Raw genomic sequence first — 18,280 nt, 5'->3', positions numbered from 1 at the left:
ACCATCTCAGCACATATTAGGTCAGCACTACTTTTCCTCTCTTCCTGCAGTAGTCCCAGCTACTGCATTGCAAATGGTAGAGTTGGAGGTCAACAGGAGACTGGTATCAGCAACAGAGCCTACAGCCTGCCTGGACAGCTTGCTGCCTCTCCCAGCTGCCTTCCCCTATCACACAGCAGTAATGCATCTAGACTTCAGTGATGCAGAGGCAATGGTTGTGGGACCCCATACCCAAAGAAAAGAAAATAAGGTAAGAACAGGCTGTCTGTGCCGGGGAAAACTCTCTAGTTCTGAGCCAAATTCCTGCCTCTACCAGAGACCTTCATGAATAAAGGGCAGGGAGATGTCTGCACAATCATCTCTGCTGACATAGATCTGCTCCATATGACATTCAGAATGTAATGTAATGTCTCCATTCTCTGAGAGAGCACCTCAGACTTGGAGCATGGAGAGGACAAGTGGGACAGTGTCTCATCATGACTACATTCACCTTCATATGAACACACAGAGCACAAAATGCCATGAACCAATGGCCACAGCCTTCGTGGTCCTGGCAAAGGCACCACTGTGTTAACAGGTTCCTTCCTACCCAGAAGGTCAAGGTCTCAGATTAAGTCACTAACCACCTGTTATATCTAACCCAGACAATTATTTAAAGGAGATAAGCAAATAAGTCATCCTTGGAAGGACATTGATCTTTGTTTCACTGTACCATGCAGAGGCCTTTCCACTCCACTAGTGCATTCTTAGGTTATTAACCCTGTAAGTCTTCTTTATGTCTGAATATATTTACCCCTGCCTATTGCACTGTTTTATTAGTCCATCTAAATTCAGATTGATTATGCTCTTCCACAACGGAAAGGTGAATTGTCAAAGCCTGTGATTCATTACAACTCACTTTAAAGACTGGAACAGAGCTAAATGAATTTATTTCTGCGAGAGCACATGGCAAGACAGAAAAGGGAAAGCAGGAATGTTGTACCATTCAGGGAAGGGAGAAACTGTTTATGTTTTGCTTATTGACAGACCTGCTTCAGTTTATGGAGTGACAGGTTCCAGAACTACTGCCAAAGGTAACAGTGTGGACAAGCCTCATGGGACACTTCACCTCCTTAATTTGTCCTGATATGTAAACTCATTGATCACTTTTATTAATGTTATGCAATGGGATCGAATGCCTAGATGTTGTTACCCTATTCTGTAACTGTGTCCCAACTGTGAAAGGACTGTCCTACGTGACAGCCCTCCTGTCAGTTGTGATATATTTTGTGGGATTAATTCGTGTTTTATAGAAAAATATGATATAGAATCATTTCGCAAGTAAAAGAAATAAAGGTGTTGGGGAAACTGCAGCCTCTGCCGGGAACAGGGGAAGCAGCACGTTTGCAATAGAAAGAAGGGTGGCTCCAAAAGGAGATGGGTCTCTTCTGAAGATGGGATTACCAACGACCCAGTGATGAACACCTCATGAACATCTTACCTACATCGGCCTGGGTGTGCATCCCAATACCTGGTTCCTGTAAATGCAATCAGACATCCAGCCCTGCCTGGAAAACTATTCATCGGCAGACAGGCAGAAAAGAAATATGAATATGGAACAGCGACCAGATAGACAAAAGGATGAGGCAACCTTCTTTCTGGCTGAAAAACTGTATAAAAACCGACCCTGCAAAGACAAACTTTGTGAACAGGGGGATTCGGTGTGATAGAGGCTGGATCTGAGGTTCACCCAGTACCGATCCCGGGCTTGGTGCTGAACTTTGCTTGTGGCTTTCTTAGATTTTCATTTGGCAATTTTTCAATAAAGTTATTTATTGATAAAATCGGCTGATCACTTATTACACAGCCATTTCAGTAACCTTGGATATTAAAACTTACTCCATAGCCTCTTAGATCAGAACAAACATGTTCTGCAATGCCCAGTGGATGCCCGCTCAGAGTCAAGCCTTGCTTCCTCTTACTTCTTTACCATCTGCTGACATGGGTTTCCCTTCTCAATGACAGTTAGTTTTAATTTCTCTAACAGACTGGAGAAGAAATAGCATGTGTCTTAGCTTTTGCCCTTACAGGCAAATCTCATGTTCTTCAGTGGAAAAGTTAGCAAATATTTACTGTTGACTCCCTCAACAGTCATGGGACAAGAGGCCACTTATGGGGAGGGGTGACAGGAGGGTGAGAGCAGTGGAAGTAAGAAAAGGCCTCTAAGCAGCCATCATGACACGGATTGTTTCATGATTACATGGGTTAACGAAGCTCATTTCACCAGCTAAAGGCAAACACACTAGCCTGCTACTTCAAGGCCCCTTTCTCTCCTGTACTGATTAATTTTCCCTGTCACAAGACCTTTATTTTATCTTTTAAGAGCAATAAAACATGTTATTTGCAGTCCTCAAAACTCAAGAGTACTTCAAAATTCTCTGACAAGAGCTTCCAGTTGAAACCAGACAAAATGAAAACCTCAAAACAAACAGAAAGCTGTGCCCTCCAGACCTATTCTCTGCACGTTGCTTTTTCAAAGTTCTTGTTTATCATACCCTTCTCATCTATCAGTAGTAAAGCACTGCTGTTAAATTTGCAAAACAGCTTCTTCAAGGGCTGGCACTGGAGAATCTGAAGTACCCAGTTGTATCTGGATAGAGGAAGGAGTGGGGTTTTTCATGGCATACATCAGCAGGACCCTTCAGATCCCTCTTCAGCCAACTCTTAGAGGATCCTTTCCTGTCACAGTAGATGGATGACAGAGAAAGAGATAACACGCATGCACACTCCCATTTTCCACATAAGCCTTCCCTGGCAGGTGAAGTCTGTGTATACACACATGGCCCCTCGTATCAAAATCCCTGGCTTCACAACATCACTGCAAGATTTAAGAACCAAAAAGCCCCCCAAATCAGGGCCAGGATAGCAGCCCATGCTTGTGAAAGCCACATACCAGTAAAATAAGCAGAATGCTGGAATTGCTCTTCAGTATGGGAAGCAATGGGTCAGCACTGTTCAGCTGATTGGACATGCCAAAATCAGCTTCTTCAGCCTCAGTCTGCTTCCAGTCTTCCCAGGAAAACCAGAGTTGGAGGACTTGGTGTCCAAATCTCCCTGTAAGTTCAGGGTAGCGCAGGAAGAAATTCAGCAGGAGAGGACAATGGACATAGACCAAGCTCAGATCTGGAAGATTATCCAGGATCCTTCTCGTGGTAGACAAAGACCTCTGGTAAGAGGGAAAGGGGAAGTGGGACAGAGAAGAAAAAAAAAAAAAAATCACTAATACTGAAGTCATGAGACTTTACTGTGAGAAACAGTCGCACTGCCTTTTCATCCAGACAATCAAACGCATCAGCTAAACATCACTTTTTGAAGCCCATTTGCATCACACAGGCTAAGAAACTTGTAGGCTTTATAAAGAGCTCAAAGCTGTGCAATAGCCAAGGGCCATATGGGAACACTAGAAAGACTGCTGCAGAGGCTGGAAATGTGTTTGGGAGACCAAAGCTATGAAATTCATTATATTCTGTATGTGAATTCACAGCCTATCCAACGCGATTACACTTCCCACACATACACAAGTTTATTCTGTCAAATCTATATTCCTCTGTGGATTTTCATAGTTAACTGCTTCACTCATTCACTGCTCACCATCTATGCCAAAATACTTTCTACAAGAAGGTTGATTGTGAGTGGGGAGAAACCTTAGTTTCAACAAAAAGGTTCCAAGAGATAGGAATGAAATCTTCTTTTACCATGTCCAGGGCTTTGCTTTTGTCCTGACAGACAGCAAGGAGGTAAAGTGCAGCTCTGAGTATGTGTGGAGGGAGACAGTCCCCATGGTCCTGTGCTGATAGGAGAAAATTTCTTAAAGCTAGAAATAATTCTGCATCTGGAACAAACCTGCATTGAAAGAGATTGGAGTGAAAACAGTAACAATAGATATGCTTTTCCCATCAATACATGATATGTAATGGCCACAAACCCACTTGCTTTGTATACTCTTGGCTCACCTGTCCCCAAAGGTGTAGGCAAAGTATAAGAGCAGTATGAAACACTGCTGGTGGCTGCAAAGAGACTGATCCAAAAAGAAAGGCTCAGGGGTTTCAGATAGGAGGAGAAGGCTTTCAGCAATGGTGTAGTTTAACTGAGGCAGACCCTTCTGCAGGAGCTCAGATATCTCTTGTTCTAGAAATAAAAATATAAGCAGGCAGGGAATGATGAGCAAAGTCTATGGAGCAACTCCACAGTGTGCATACATCAAGCATACTTCTATGATTCAGCATCAATAGTGGTATGAGGCCTGTTTTAACAGAGCTGGCTTTACAGATGAAAAAACACTTCTGTTTGAGATTCTGAGCCCTTTGCTGATACTGCCTGTATGGTGACCAACCACTGCTAATGCGAAAAGGGGCTTTTCACACGTAGAAACTTTCATCTCATTTGTTTGGGACTTACCTATTATGGAAAGTAACAGTATAGACAAGAAAGCTTTATAGAGTATGCCAGAGGGAAAAAATTACCTTGATCTGCAGATATGACTGACTGTGTGGCAAGTAATTTTGTTTCAGTTCAGCATGCACAGCTGTGCTAATAAATGCCCCCATGTAAACAAAACTGTAGGCAGATGAATGCATTCTTTCAGGTAGGGTTCCAAACTCTTCAAAAGGCATTTTCTGAGTGTTTTCTGTGCTGGTCCTTGCTGGACCAGCTTAAACACAAGCTGGGGGAAAAAAAATCCCTCAGTCAAGCTATGTGTGTCCTCCTTTCCCTTCTCGTTTGTCCTTTTCTAAATTTTTTTTCACCTCTTGCCTAAACAGAGAGTGGCAGGGCCTCAAACTAAATGAAGTAACCATTTTCTTTCCCCAAACTTGCCCTCCTGAGAAGAAGTTCTCCTCTTCTCTGTGGCTGAGTAAAGGTTCATGCATAAGCTGCAGAGGAAGCTGGAACAGGTGTGATTCAGGACAGGATTACTGTGGAGAAGAGCAGAAAGAAACAGTAAAGAAGGCTAGAAATACCCACTTCCTACTTCTGATATTACACACTGTCTGGCAGAACCTCATTTTACTGAATGATCGCATACAAGCATCTGCCCCACCACAAGAAGACTCTAGGAGCCAACCTGGGCTTCCTGGAAAATGATGGGCTCCCAGTGGACTGTCAGCTCACAGATGTGGTGGGTGTGTGCAGTGACAACAGTGAACACGTTCAGACCTTGGGTCAACGTGCATACAGTGGGGCACTTTCACAACCATCACTCCTTGTCTCTACAGAGTTCTATAGGGACAGGACTCCTAACACTGCAGAGAATGGGAGGTGTTTAAGGGTAGCTCACAATCTGTGATTCCACTGGCAAACAACACAGATTTTTTAGCAATGACATTGCCAGGGATGAACACTGAAGGATGCCAAAATATTACCTAAAAGGGTAAGAACAGCTATTTCCAGGTATTTCTCTTTTTCCAACCATTTCCTCGCACAGCAGGACACAACCAGACATCTGTAACACACCATCCTTGGCACAGCACAGTGCTCTATTCAGAAACCTAGATCACTCCCACCACCCACCATTCACAGCCACAAATGCCCCCATGCAAAGTTCCACACTAGTAAACTGGACTAGGAGTGCTGTGTGTTTTGTTAACTTTTTTAATGAGGTAGTCACAGGAATGAGGAGGTAAAACATCTCTGCAGACCCACAGAGAGTCTCCCCAAATACTCCTCAACCTAGAAATCATTGCCTCTACTACAGGAGATCCTTTGCAATGCCTGCTACTGAAGTCATCCTCCTCCCTCTATTTCTAATACTTTATCACACCATGAGGAACAACAGTGGTAGTATATGCCTAGGAAGGCAGAGCTCAGATGGAACTGATGCTACTGGTACTTCTCTTCAGAACACCCACTGATCTGACTACTCCAAAGTCAGGCCACTTCATCTGTGCAACTCACAACAGAGCACAGATATCTCATAATGCTGTGTTAAATCCATCCACCCCCTACCAAACTGCTTCTCCCTTCCCCCACATCAAGCTCCTCCATTGTCAGAAACCATTTATATTCTTCCGTAAGACACAACCATTCTTGAGTCTTTCAGCTGCTCATCTTGCCTAATCAGGTGTATTGGATAAGGCATGATCTACTTTCCCATCTGGAAATTTGCTCACAGTGCACACATCACAATACCTCTGTACAGAGCAAAATCTGGCCTTCAGCTCCAGTGTCAGTTGGATGAAGGATGAGGATGCTAGACAGAAAGCAAGACAAAAATGTCAAAGGAGCACAGAACATGTACGACAAGAAAAAGAGTAGGCAGGTTCCATAATCACCCACCTCCACACATCTCCATACAAGACTGGTGAAGAGGGCAGGCCATTTCAGTAAGAATACATATATTAGGCATTCTCTCAGAAAGTAAACTACTCCAAGTTTGGGTGTGAGAGGAGTATCTGAGATTCATTTGTTTTCTCAGGAGGAGAAGTGAAGATTTGCCAGTTTTACATGTTTAGAACAGAGGAATTGTCCACATCACGTCTCTGATGAGTGAAGCAAAAGGCCCACATAGACTAAACTACGATTTCTACATAGTAAAATCCCACCAACAATTCCAGCATAATCCCTGTCTACAGGAACAGCCAATTCAATTCTGAATTATTCCAGAGGGAAGGATAAAGCTGACACAACATTCTTATACAAAATAAAACCTGTCCCATCATCATTGCTAGACCAAATAACTTTTCCATCCTGCTGAACATGACTATGCACTCTATTCACATTCATATAAACATGTAATAGGATCCTCCACATAACAGAATAGAATCCTCCACATAAAGTCTCAATGTTAAGCTCATTGCCTCAATAATAGGCAGTAGCAGCAAGTTCCACCAGTTAAGAGCACAGAGAACATGTTCCACAACACCCTCATACCCAGCTTCTTGGAGAACTTATTCCGCATGCTTGGCACCACTGTGAAGAGGGTATTGAGTGTTGAGATGAAAACCTCTGCCACTGATGGGCTGACAGCCCTTTCCAGATAGCTCTGTGGAAAGACAAATAGATCAGGCGCACGAACACTGAAGGCAGCAGCTTTCTTCCTGCCTGCCCAGAAAGTCAGGTTTCTAAATCCAAGCAAATAGAGTAGCAGTTCTTTTAGCAAAATGCCTGGCAGCAGAGCAGGCTCAGAGAGCACTTTGAACACAACTAACACTCCCCCCTGCCAGCACTACTGAGCTGTGCTGGTAACTAGACATCGTACCAGATGAGAAACTTCTTCTGGATTCCAGCAGGCAATCAGTTAGGCCTTAATGCACAGTGACTGACATTACTGCCCACATTGTCCTGGGAGTTACTGCTCTTACAGGTCAGATGGCGAATTCTCCGATACAACACGGGACACATGTTTAAGTGCACATGACTTCAGCAGTGGCAAACACAGCCATTTGAAATCTCTGCAGAGTCCAGCCCCAAACTGTTTAGGACAGAATGACTCAACTCGCTCTTGTTGAAGGTCACAGGACAATTTTCTCACAGTCCATTGATTTTTACCCAAGTTCAATGAGCAAGAAACAGCACACTGACTCCAGCTTTGCCAAACTGGACATACAGTGCACCCTCCTGTCAGGGAGGAGAACAGCAGTGCCACTGCAGCTGTCTACCAAGAGATCGGTTAAGAAAACACCAACAAAAATATCTCCAAGCTCCTAACAACTGCAAGAATCCAGACCTGTACCTGTCAGAAAGCACAAGCAAACTTTACTAAATGTTAGGAACCACAACAAAAGTCCCAGTGTTTGACAGTTCTCCTTGAAGTGTCTTAGGGACAGGCCTGTACAGAGCACTAAAGCACTCATGAGTCTCCACAGCTCCACTTTTTAAATCATGTCTCCACAGCTCTCCACTTTCTAAATCATGTCACAGGCCTTATTGAGACACAATGCTTAATACAGCCCTTGCTGGGCAGCCTTATCAGTACCTTCTGGTAGGAAAGAAACATAGAAATGAAATTGCAGGTGCAAACAGTGGCTGCTTTCTGGGACACAGGCAAGTTTTGAAAAAGTGGCAGAAGGGGAAACAACAGTTCAGGCACCCTTCATTTTCTGACACATCTGGAGCTGCAACAGATCCCACAGCGTGGTAGGCAGGTTATGGAAGTGCACAGTCTGAATAAAGACACTGACATTTACATGGAAAGTTTACGAATTTCTGCACCCTCTGAGAGCATACACTACCTTTTGCATGAACTATATAACTCAATATTTGGCTGTGGAAAAGTGGCAAATGGCACAGTTGTTCTCGGTTTACGTGATGTGCCCTCTTGAAAAAACAACAACAACAACAAAAACAAAAAAAAAAAAAAAAACACCAAAAAAAACACATTTCTGCAACTCACTCTTGGTGCTTGAAAGCACCTTTCCCGGTACCCATGGAACAGACCAAGTTCAAAATAAATCCTACCATGACCATGGGGATGCAGAGGCTGTCACAAATCCTCAGCAGGAACTCAGAGAAGTTGCTTAGTGTGTCTTTGCTCTCAGAGTTGGGGGCAGTGAAAGCATTCTTCTGGGCCATGAAGTCACCCTGGAATTCCACTGCTAACCTACAAACACACAGTAGATAACAGAGGAGAAAGAGGAAACCTCCCCACCCTGTAAAGGAAGCCAGCACATACTACATTTTAATAATGATTTCACCATAAAGGACCATAAAATACTCAATGGGCTGGAAACAGAGGAATGTGGCAATCACACTCAGTTACTTTTTGAGTGAAGCTATTAAAAGTCATCAGGGTTGCACAACTGTACATGTTGGGAAAGGGAGACTTAGTTTCTGTGAAGAAAAGCCTCTGCTGTGGGAAGCTCTGGTGTGGCAAGACTGGTTTTCAGCCATATTGGAGTGCCTGATACACAACATAGCAAATCTTGTGAAAATCAGCCAAGGGACCATTTAGCTGATATAAAATCCATGACAGAACCTGAGTGCCCTCCAACACCACCCCAAGACTCTGGGTCAGTGCAGAAAGGCATGTCTGCTTCTGACTGAATTACCTCAGCCAACTCAATGATGCAAGGCAAAAACTAATTTGGCCAGACCACCTTAAAAACTGATCCTGATTCATCCTGATTCATACATAAACTCATTTACTGCTGTGTGCTGTGCAGCTAAGGTTTCCAAATGGTGCCCTGATCAAGCAAAAAAAGGTAAAGTTGGTGCCTGTAAACCCATTTTCAGTAACAGGTCACAGGCATGAGCAAATTCAAGGCCATCATCTGGAGCAGATACACATTTGTTAAATGCTTAATCCCCTCTGGCAGTGAAACTACATAGGAATCTGGCTTCACACGTACCTTCCAATCGTTCTTACATTATTAGCAGTTTTGGTGAATTTTCAAGCAGTCCCTCAAAGCCCAAAGACATTAAATAAACTGATAGTTCCCAGGCAAATTTCATGAGAGACATATCCAAAATGTCTCACAAAATTTTCACTGTTAACACATTCCCCTCAGTCTGCTGTTTCACTGAGCAGTGCCATGCACTGAACTCCCACCCATGATTTCTGTGGTGGGGCTGGGTAGAAGAACATAGTTGCAAGGACAGAAGAATAGACAGACATGGAGAACAGACAGACAGACACACCACCCACCTATACACCTTCCTGACTTGTCCTCACCTGCATGCATTTCTGAAACTTTCCAGGGTATTGAGCAAGAACTGACCCTGTCTCTGAGGAACTCTACCAAGATTTCTGTTTGCTGGGTGACTCTGAGACACGGAGAATAGGAGATCGCCCTGTTAAAGGAGAGAAGTCTTTAAAATCTTACGTCTACTTCCAGAAAAAATAGCTTTCTCCTCTGACAACAGCAGCAGGAGGAACAACAGATTTCACTTCACTCCTTCACGCAACAAATTTTACTACTATGCTTTCTCCAGAGAGGGCAGAGTTAAACAGCTTGTTAAACAGCTTAAACAGAGTTAAACAGCTCTTCCTAGGGAGGACAGTTACAGAGCTACTAATTCTGCACTGCCCTGTCTTTAGAGTCTCTATTACCATGCTTTGACCTAATCTGAGTTTTAAGCATTTCAGCTAATGGAGCTTTAAACCCTTCTCAGAAAACTTCGTATTTTTTTAAATTTTCTTTCTTCCAAATACTCTTCAGACAACACAGAATAGTTCTTCTCCTTGCGTAGCAATGGAATCTTAGAAGTTCTTCTACTTTGGCTCAGAGTTTTAAGCAGCTGTCCATGTACTAATTCTTGTTCCCACACAGCATCCCACTGAGCTAAGCATGAAGCCAACTGAAGCATCAGAGTTAATCATTTGCCCAAATTGGGAACAACTTGGAAGTCAATATCTGTCTTTAAGTCTTAACCTGTGGTGGTGGTCTTCTCCATAATACCAGAGGAGGGCAAAGCTACACACTGGCGCCTGGCAGTTCAGAACTCCTTCTCCATTTCATGCTGAGATACTTTGGCAGAGATATCATCATTTCCCCTCTTCTCCCTTTCAACACAGCCTGGATATCTTCAGTATCTGTCTATTTTCCTTCCCATGAAGCTCCTAATTCTGAAAGGGACACCTAGCTCTGTGTGTGTGCAAACTGACTGGCCAACACCTGCCTATGGGACAGAAAGCATTTCTGCCTTCTCTTCAGGCAGAAGTTCTGGTACCACAGAACTTGGGTCTAAAAATCATTCATCAAGAATTTGGAGTTCTGCTACTCCTTTGAGCATTGAGGTGTTCTTGTCACTACTGGCATGCAATCTAAACCTACATGGCTCTAAGCCTACAGCAAGAAGGTTCAGCCCTTTGTCTTTTCATGAGCCATCTGTACCTGGGGCTTCTCTCACAGGTGCAGAGGTCCTGGCAGCACATCACACTAACTACAGGTGCCAGGAACAAGAAAGGATTTCTAGTTCAAATAGTGGCTAACTCCCTTGCTGAGGGATCACAGTGCATATATGATGACACTCTTGAACTGAACATAGAACAAGAAATGTTCATTGCTGAAAAAATAGATTGACCAATGCAGCCTACAAGGTGAGGGTGGAAAGAAGGGGAAGTTCAAATTACTTTGGAGTACTGGACACAAAGAGAGTAGCATGCTCAAGTGGTGTCTCACAGAACTTCACTGATTTAGAAAGATAACATTCACCTGCATCATCTGCTTCTAAGTCTGGCACCATCTCGAGGCAAGAGGACCAAAAGAAATAGCAGAGAACCAACAGCCATGGGGGGTTTAAGTGAAGGGATGGAACAATATCCACACAGTGTCCTAGGAAGATCATCCTTGCCCTGCTTGGTCCTACCAACAAGCAACAACTTTTGACTTACTGCATGCCTCTTACTACTCTGTGATGGGGAAAGGTCAGCACATCGCTTCAGCACTGCCTCCAAAAGTTTCTGCAGCTCTTCAAATGGGACTGGAGGGGAGCTCAGATGGTCCTTCCTTAACAGGTGAAGAGAAAGACAAGATGCACAGTCCCTGCTGAGAACATTCCACTAGGAAGGCAACAGCATCAGAAATAATTGCTCTTCTGATGGAAATATGCCATTGCCACTTCTCTCCAGCAGAGCACAGTAAGCTCAGAATATCTGAACAGTGCCTGCACCCACACATAGGCCCAAACACACTCTCAGTGCTCTGTCTGCTCCCACTACAGTCAGGAAGCCCATGACCGTCCAGCATCTTATGTTTATTATTCTTATCAATCTGGATGGGGCACAGAGTGACAAAACCACAGTAGCTGCTGTAGAAGCCTGCTTGAAACACTAGATCCTTGCTGCAATGACTTGCTGCTTGGCACAGCTTCATTGCTCTGGCAGCTTTCCTGAGGTGGGTGGGAAGCTGGCTCTGCTGTACCCACTCCTGCCTCAGCCACAAGCCCCACTGCAGAGCACATTCACCCACACAGCCACAGGGGAACTGCAAAGCTCAAGATGGTATCAACAGATCTATCTGAAGAAAAGTCTGCAAATACATTCCTGCCTACCTCAGGAAAGCTGCCACAGCTTTCACAGCCTCTACTGCCACGTCCAGCACCGGGCAGTTCACTGTCTCCATCAAAACATCAATGGCTTCTATACATACACCTCGGTTTGTAAATAATTTTATTTCCACTGGTTGCCTGTGAAGAGGAAACAAAGTAAGCAAGAAGAACATTGTCAGAGTTAGGTAACTGTACTGCCTTTCCCTCATTTCAGCAAATGGACAGCTGAGCCACGAGATTGCAGCCACATTTTTCAGTATTGAGAGCCGGTTGCTCTCAAGGAGGTACTCTCGGACTTGAGCAGGTAGAGGGTTTTCTATAAAGAAGAAATTTCAGCCAGTCTGAAGCACTACCATGATAGAACACCTACAGCCTGGATAACTGTGTGACTACTCCAGAACACTGACACGAAAAGCACAAGAAAAACAAGCTTTGCAAAATATAGTGATCTCTGTGCCTAGGACTTTATGTTCAGGCCATCTGCTCTGGCATTTGTGAGTTCATCTAGCAACTTATATTTTTAAGTATACAAGCAAACATCACCATCCTAGAATAAGCATTATGCCATGAGAGTAGCTTCTCTCACTGCACTCCTAGTTTTAGATGCTGCCAGGACAGGAACCTTCAAAAACTCGAAAAGTAAACAGGAAAATAAACACAATCCAACTGTTTTGACAATCCTTCTTGATAGTGAGCATTTTGGTCATATATGACCCAACACCTTTGAGCCTTCAGCATGAGAGCATGGAGGGACAACAGGCCATTAATCCCATTATTGGACAGAGCTGTGTAAATGGCAGACTGTGCTCATTTGTCTCTGGCAAGTCAGGTACAGTTGAGAGGGCAGGGGGAAGATAGGCAGCTACATGCAGACAAGAGGCACTAACAACCTGCCAGAGAGTGCCTCCAAAGTGAAGCAAGAAAAGCAGCATAGCATGACAGCAGCCAGATTTGGGAGCCAAAAGTATTCCCCGTTATTGAATTTTCACAGTTGTACCTGACTAAAGCAAGCCAGGAGCACGTGCTCTCATGCAGAAATTGGAAAGAAAAAGTGAACTTCAGTAGGAATTACACTAGTAGCTCAGTTACACAGCAAAAAGGGAACAGATGAAGAACCATCCTTTATAGTCACTCAGTGAGATGGAACCCAGCTTTTGCAGCCACCTCACATTCTGCCGTGAGAAAAAGCTGTGAGGTGGGCACGACCAGGAAAAGGACTTGTGGAACTCAAGCATCAGGAGCCAAGCCACAAGTGATGCACTGACCTTCCAAGTTGCTTCTACTTGCACTGGGTAATTCTATTAATCCTGGGTATTTCCTTCCTTTAATCACTGACCTTCTGAAGTAAAACACAACAGGAAGGAAAAAATCTTCACTGATTCATGCATGGAGGAAGCGATGGAGGAGTATTGCCGATCCATTCAAGACATACAAACCCACTTTCAATATGGTCCACTGGGACATCTTCGGGGCCTGGGGGGAAAGTGTGAAGGGCAGCACTTGCAGCTTCCTGCAGTCTCTCATCTTCAGGGCCCAAACTGCACCTGCCACTTTGATTATGCTGAGAGAGACAAGGGTCAGACCAGGGAGAGCTACCCAACATTCCTGACATACTGCCAAGGGGAGCAGTACATTCTGTGTGGACCTCACCAGACTGTGTGGCTGACCTGCACAAGAGAATCCAGCTGCAAGCTAAAACCAAGATGAGAGGTTCCAGCACAAGATCCCCTTCCCCACTATGAGATAATTTTAAACAAAATGTGATTTCTAAGGCAAAGCTCAGAAAAACAGAATGGGCGTGCAAGAAAATGATAGTAACTGCACAGAGTGTTCTCTTTGTTTTACAAGCATAAATGCTGTAATTAGTGTTCCCCACATCCTGGTTTCTCCTTTTGGCAGATCCCACACTGGCATCACCACACCGTTCTAGCACTGTTGCTTTGTCTTCTCTTTTTCACCCTGCCACTTGCTACAAAATTGACTATGACATTTCCAAAATTCTGCTCAAGGGCTCACTTGGGGGATCTAAGTGGCAAAAGCAAGGCTCTGTCACTAGCATGGTAGGGTAGGAACAAGATCATAGAGGCAAGAACAGGAAGCACAGAAGAAAAACAAGCCAGTGTATATTAATTCTTAGTAGAAAACAAGAGGGGAAAAGTGACAGAAGACATTAATATTTCAGCCTAGAATTTGGTTTTGCAGTTTGAATTTAGCTCAGATGATGATAGAAGACCAGAGGCCATGGAATTTGCATGCTTTGTTTTGTCACAGAGCCACACTTAGCAGGAACTGGCCTGCTCACATACTCCAAGACCTTCCTGGCCTTCTCTCCTGCTCTGTCTACAGCTGGAAAGAGATTCCACCTCCCTGACTGGAAAAGAAGCAGGAAGAAGATATAGTGGTGGATCCAGGCACAGACAGGACAAGCTGGGAGGTTCACAAACAACCATCAAGCCCTTCTTTGCAAGAATAAAGAAGACGAGATTGTTCAGCATCATATTTTAAATACAAAAAGTCTTGTGTGTAGATATCTGATCCTGGAAGAAAATCTTAAAAGGCAAAAGCCCCACAGTATCAATTTTTGGGTACCAAACTCTGCCTGTGCAAGCCTGACAGGGTACTCCCTTACCGTTTCAGTATTTCAGTGAAGAGCAGGAGCCCTTGTTTGTGCAACTCCACATTGTTCAGCAGCAGGACACCTTGGAGACTCCTCACCAGAGATTCAATGCCTGTACACATTCAAGAGAAGTCACAGAGAGGCTTTTAACATTCCAGATTCCAGAATGGAAGCAAAATTAATTTTTAAAAGGAAGAAGGATTTGAACCATTATTCTTCTAAGCTAAACAGAAATATCTGTCCAAAACTGTTGAGTGTTCACTCAGCTCCCTCATAATACATCTCAACCTTCACTCGTGAAGGTAAGTCCCAAAGTTCAGAAGGAATTTAACCATTCTTCCTAAATTTACTCTTGGCATATCCACAGAAATACTTAATATTTACTTAGAGAGTGTCAATCATGATAACTGGTTATTATAATGAATTAATGCTCATCAGAAACTCATTAGGACAATGACACTATAAATTCAAGCTACACTGGACATCACAAATATGTATGATAAGTTTTGTTTTCAGTCCTTTATCCATCTTGACTGGAAATTGTGACTGTGTATAAAGCACTGAAATTCGGCCAGAGGCAGGAGAATTACTGCAGTCACTCTGTCAGAAAGGCTGATGACTCACCATAGACGGTGTGACACTTGGAGAAGAAAAGGCGCTCTTCAGTCAGGAGGAGCAAGCAGCAGTACACTGACCAGATGAGGATTTCATTTTTGCACAAGAGACACTCAAAGAGGAACTCTGCAAACACACACACAAATAAGGTCACCCTGGTAAGAGGCAGGCTGCTCACAGCATGGCACAGCTGCTCCTAGAACACAGCAGAGGAAGGAGAAGGAAACGAGGAAACACAGCAACAGCCACAGGGAGAATGGCTGTACTATGAAATGGCAGGAATAGAGAATAGAGTAGATGCTCAGGGGTATGCTAGTCTTCAAAAAGAGGTGACTGGAGAGCAGAAACCCACGGGCAGCCATCTTCCCAGCACAAGCTCAGTAGGAAGGAGCTGAATTGTGGATCTAGCCTTTGGCACAAATGAAAAGCCACAAAGCAAGCTTTAGCACAGATGCAGTGACCTTTTTTCCCTTGTGACTTTTACATCTCCCAAAGAATTTGTATCATGAAAGTATTTCTGTCTTTTGGGATTACAGAGAAATAATAAACCATCTCCCATAGCTGCATTCTAAAGCGAAATCCTAGACCAAAATCTGAGCAAACTTACAATATTTAGTGGAATGAGATGGAACCCCAGTTTTCTTTGGTTTGTATCTAAGGTCCTGCAAGAAGGACCTTGACCTCAAGGACTTGGCCAAATTTTCTCTGTGGAAACTCCATTGTGCCCGGTGACAGCTGCTTCTAAACTTCCAGCTGAAAACACTCTCTCCTCTCCTGCTCCTAAAATCACCCAGTATAAAATCGCCACCACATTATGCCATCGAAGGATTTCATGGAGCCAGCCTGATTCCTAAACCAAACAATTAGGGGCAGCATCGATACTGGGAAATGAATACTAAGTTGCTACTGGATTTATTCACCTGGGACATCTGCATGGATAAAAGCAGGAGCATATCTGCTAGGAGAGTGAACCAGCACCGCAGCCATACAGTGAGAACTTGCTGCCTGTAACATCTCATCTCTGGTCAACAAGAGCTGTTGGGAAGCCAAAGCCAAAAGGAGAAAGGAAGTCAGCTATGCAGCTATGAGTAGGAAACAGTTTGTTCTACTTTTTAAAATTGAAAACGTAAGTTAAGATCTCTCTTTTGACATTTATTTCACGGATTAAACTTGCTAAGGTAAAATAAAACACTGAACCAAAGAGATTCAAAAAAGCACATGAGAACCACAACAGAGTAAGTCATGAGTAAGAAGAGTTCTGTCCCCAGGCTTAGTCATGCTGGTGCTGCATGTACTGTATCAGACCTCAAGTGTGTAAGTGAGTTAAAGCAGCTAAGGCCAGGAGTAAAATTTTCCACATTCCAGGATGCAGGAATGAAGAAAAAGGTGATCAATAAAGGTATCCCCAATTCTCAGTGCAGCCTCTATTGCTGGTGTTGGTAACAGAACACTCTGCTTTTTTTATATATACAGTGCCTTAGATTAAGGTTCATTACAGGCCAGCAAATTATTTACATGCACCAACAATTCACTACTACTTCAACAATCACCTTTTTGAGAACAAGTGGCAGTGGATTTTCCCCTTCTAAAAAGTCAGGCTTCTCAGTCTCCTCCTCTGTCTTTGAATTATTCATAAGAATAGATACAAAATGGTCAGATTTCAGCAGCTCCTTTAGCAAACCTGCAAAAGAGAGAGCAAGAATGAGCACCATGCTGAGCAGCACAGTGAGGATTATATTAACACACGAATATTTATAGACTAGGACTTGTTGCAAACTTCCTCTCCTCTCTTGGAGGGCCTCACCTCCAGATTAGGGAGCATCTTCTCATTGTGTCCCCAGATACTGCCATGGACCCCTATGTCTTGCAACCCCCTGCTGCTGATACTTTTTGCTGGTTTGATCTGCTCTCTGTTCCTTCTCAGAGTCATCTATGTACGTGGGTGCATCTCAGGAGCCCTCTACTTGCTTTATCTTCTGTTAGTTACACCTTAAACTGTTTCTTGGGAGAGCCCTTGACCTGCACTCTTCTCCAAGCAGTCAGTGACTCGATTGACAAGACATTTTCCCTAGAACACTTCCTAGAGAACAGGCCTTTAACTTTCCCTTCTATTTTCACAGGCTCTTACAGAAACAGCTGTGTTCAGCTAAAGGATACTCACACTCAAAAAAACTCCCTCAGCATAACAGCATAGATCACTGCTACAGGTACTGATGAAAATAATCAGTACACATCAGTACAAATTCACAGGGGTATCGTCTGAGATACAGAATTCTACTTTCAAAGGAATCACGATCTATTTCTAGTAGTTGAGTAGATAAGCTGAGGGGCAATGTAGTTCCTGCTTGCCTCCTTCTAGAAAAATTAATTCCCTGGATAGTTTACAAGCAAGCAATGTCAGAAAGGCTGAAATGGTGCTCCCCAGCAATAGCTGAAACACACAATTGGAAGGATAACTGCAAGAAAGTGCCCCTTCCACATTAGCTCTATATCTAATTAACATGATGACCCACATCTAAAGATTGTATTTTTTAGACTCCATCCCACTGCTCTACAAAACCCATCTTCCCGTGCACAGTATTTGCATTGAGACACTTTGAGGGATGATCAGGCCATAGCACTAGCTCTGAAGAGACTGAAGATCAGTCAGTGCTGAGCAAATGTGAGGCATCAGGGAACATGGGGATGCTCAGCAGCAGGTCTGGGCCACTTCGTTGCTATCGAGTTAACAGAAAGGATTGACAACTTTGGACAAGCAGCACAGAGATCTTCTATAGAACGACCCACATCAGAGCATCTGAACCAGCCAAGGATTTCTTCCTCATTCTAAGCCTTCCCTTGCACCTTGCAGTTTCTCTGAGAAACGCCTTACCCAAACAATTAACTTGCAGCTCCTTTGTCTGAGCACGCCCCAGGGTATTCAAGAAGACACCACACAGCCTTTCTTCAAAGTGTCCTGAGAGCTGTTCTGTGCCAACAGGAGAGGAGTACAGCTTGCCATACAAGAAGCAGACAGCAGCCTTTATACCTTCATTTGGGTACATCAAGCCCATCAGCAGATGATCCACTACATTACCTAGTGCA

General features: G+C 43.8%; 1 protein-coding gene across 1 annotated transcript in view; it reads right to left on the bottom strand.

Moving 5' to 3' along the window:
• Nucleotides 1–18,280, bottom strand: part of MEI1 (meiotic double-stranded break formation protein 1) — a 39,572-nt gene that overhangs the window by 14,537 nt on the left and 6,755 nt on the right. The window contains exons 6-20 of the mRNA XM_066319796.1: nucleotides 18,069–18,272; nucleotides 16,747–16,877; nucleotides 16,117–16,231; nucleotides 15,206–15,322; nucleotides 14,594–14,693; nucleotides 11,968–12,102; nucleotides 11,309–11,423; nucleotides 9,647–9,765; nucleotides 8,434–8,575; nucleotides 6,907–7,018; nucleotides 6,166–6,226; nucleotides 4,855–4,952; nucleotides 3,993–4,167; nucleotides 3,735–3,882; nucleotides 2,933–3,205 (exon numbers count right to left, since the gene is read on the bottom strand). Coding sequence (XP_066175893.1) covers nucleotides 2,933–3,205; nucleotides 3,735–3,882; nucleotides 3,993–4,167; nucleotides 4,855–4,952; nucleotides 6,166–6,226; nucleotides 6,907–7,018; nucleotides 8,434–8,575; nucleotides 9,647–9,765; nucleotides 11,309–11,423; nucleotides 11,968–12,102; nucleotides 14,594–14,693; nucleotides 15,206–15,322; nucleotides 16,117–16,231; nucleotides 16,747–16,877; nucleotides 18,069–18,272 — 2,045 coding nt within the window. The remainder of the gene's footprint in view (nucleotides 1–2,932; nucleotides 3,206–3,734; nucleotides 3,883–3,992; nucleotides 4,168–4,854; nucleotides 4,953–6,165; nucleotides 6,227–6,906; nucleotides 7,019–8,433; nucleotides 8,576–9,646; nucleotides 9,766–11,308; nucleotides 11,424–11,967; nucleotides 12,103–14,593; nucleotides 14,694–15,205; nucleotides 15,323–16,116; nucleotides 16,232–16,746; nucleotides 16,878–18,068; nucleotides 18,273–18,280) is intronic.

Source organism: Sylvia atricapilla, chromosome 5 (assembly GCF_009819655.1).
Source record: "Sylvia atricapilla isolate bSylAtr1 chromosome 5, bSylAtr1.pri, whole genome shotgun sequence".
Taxonomy (NCBI): Eukaryota; Metazoa; Chordata; class Aves; order Passeriformes; family Sylviidae; genus Sylvia; species Sylvia atricapilla.
The sequence above is the reverse complement of the archived record's forward strand: the minus strand, read 5'-3'. Positions and strand labels throughout refer to the sequence as shown.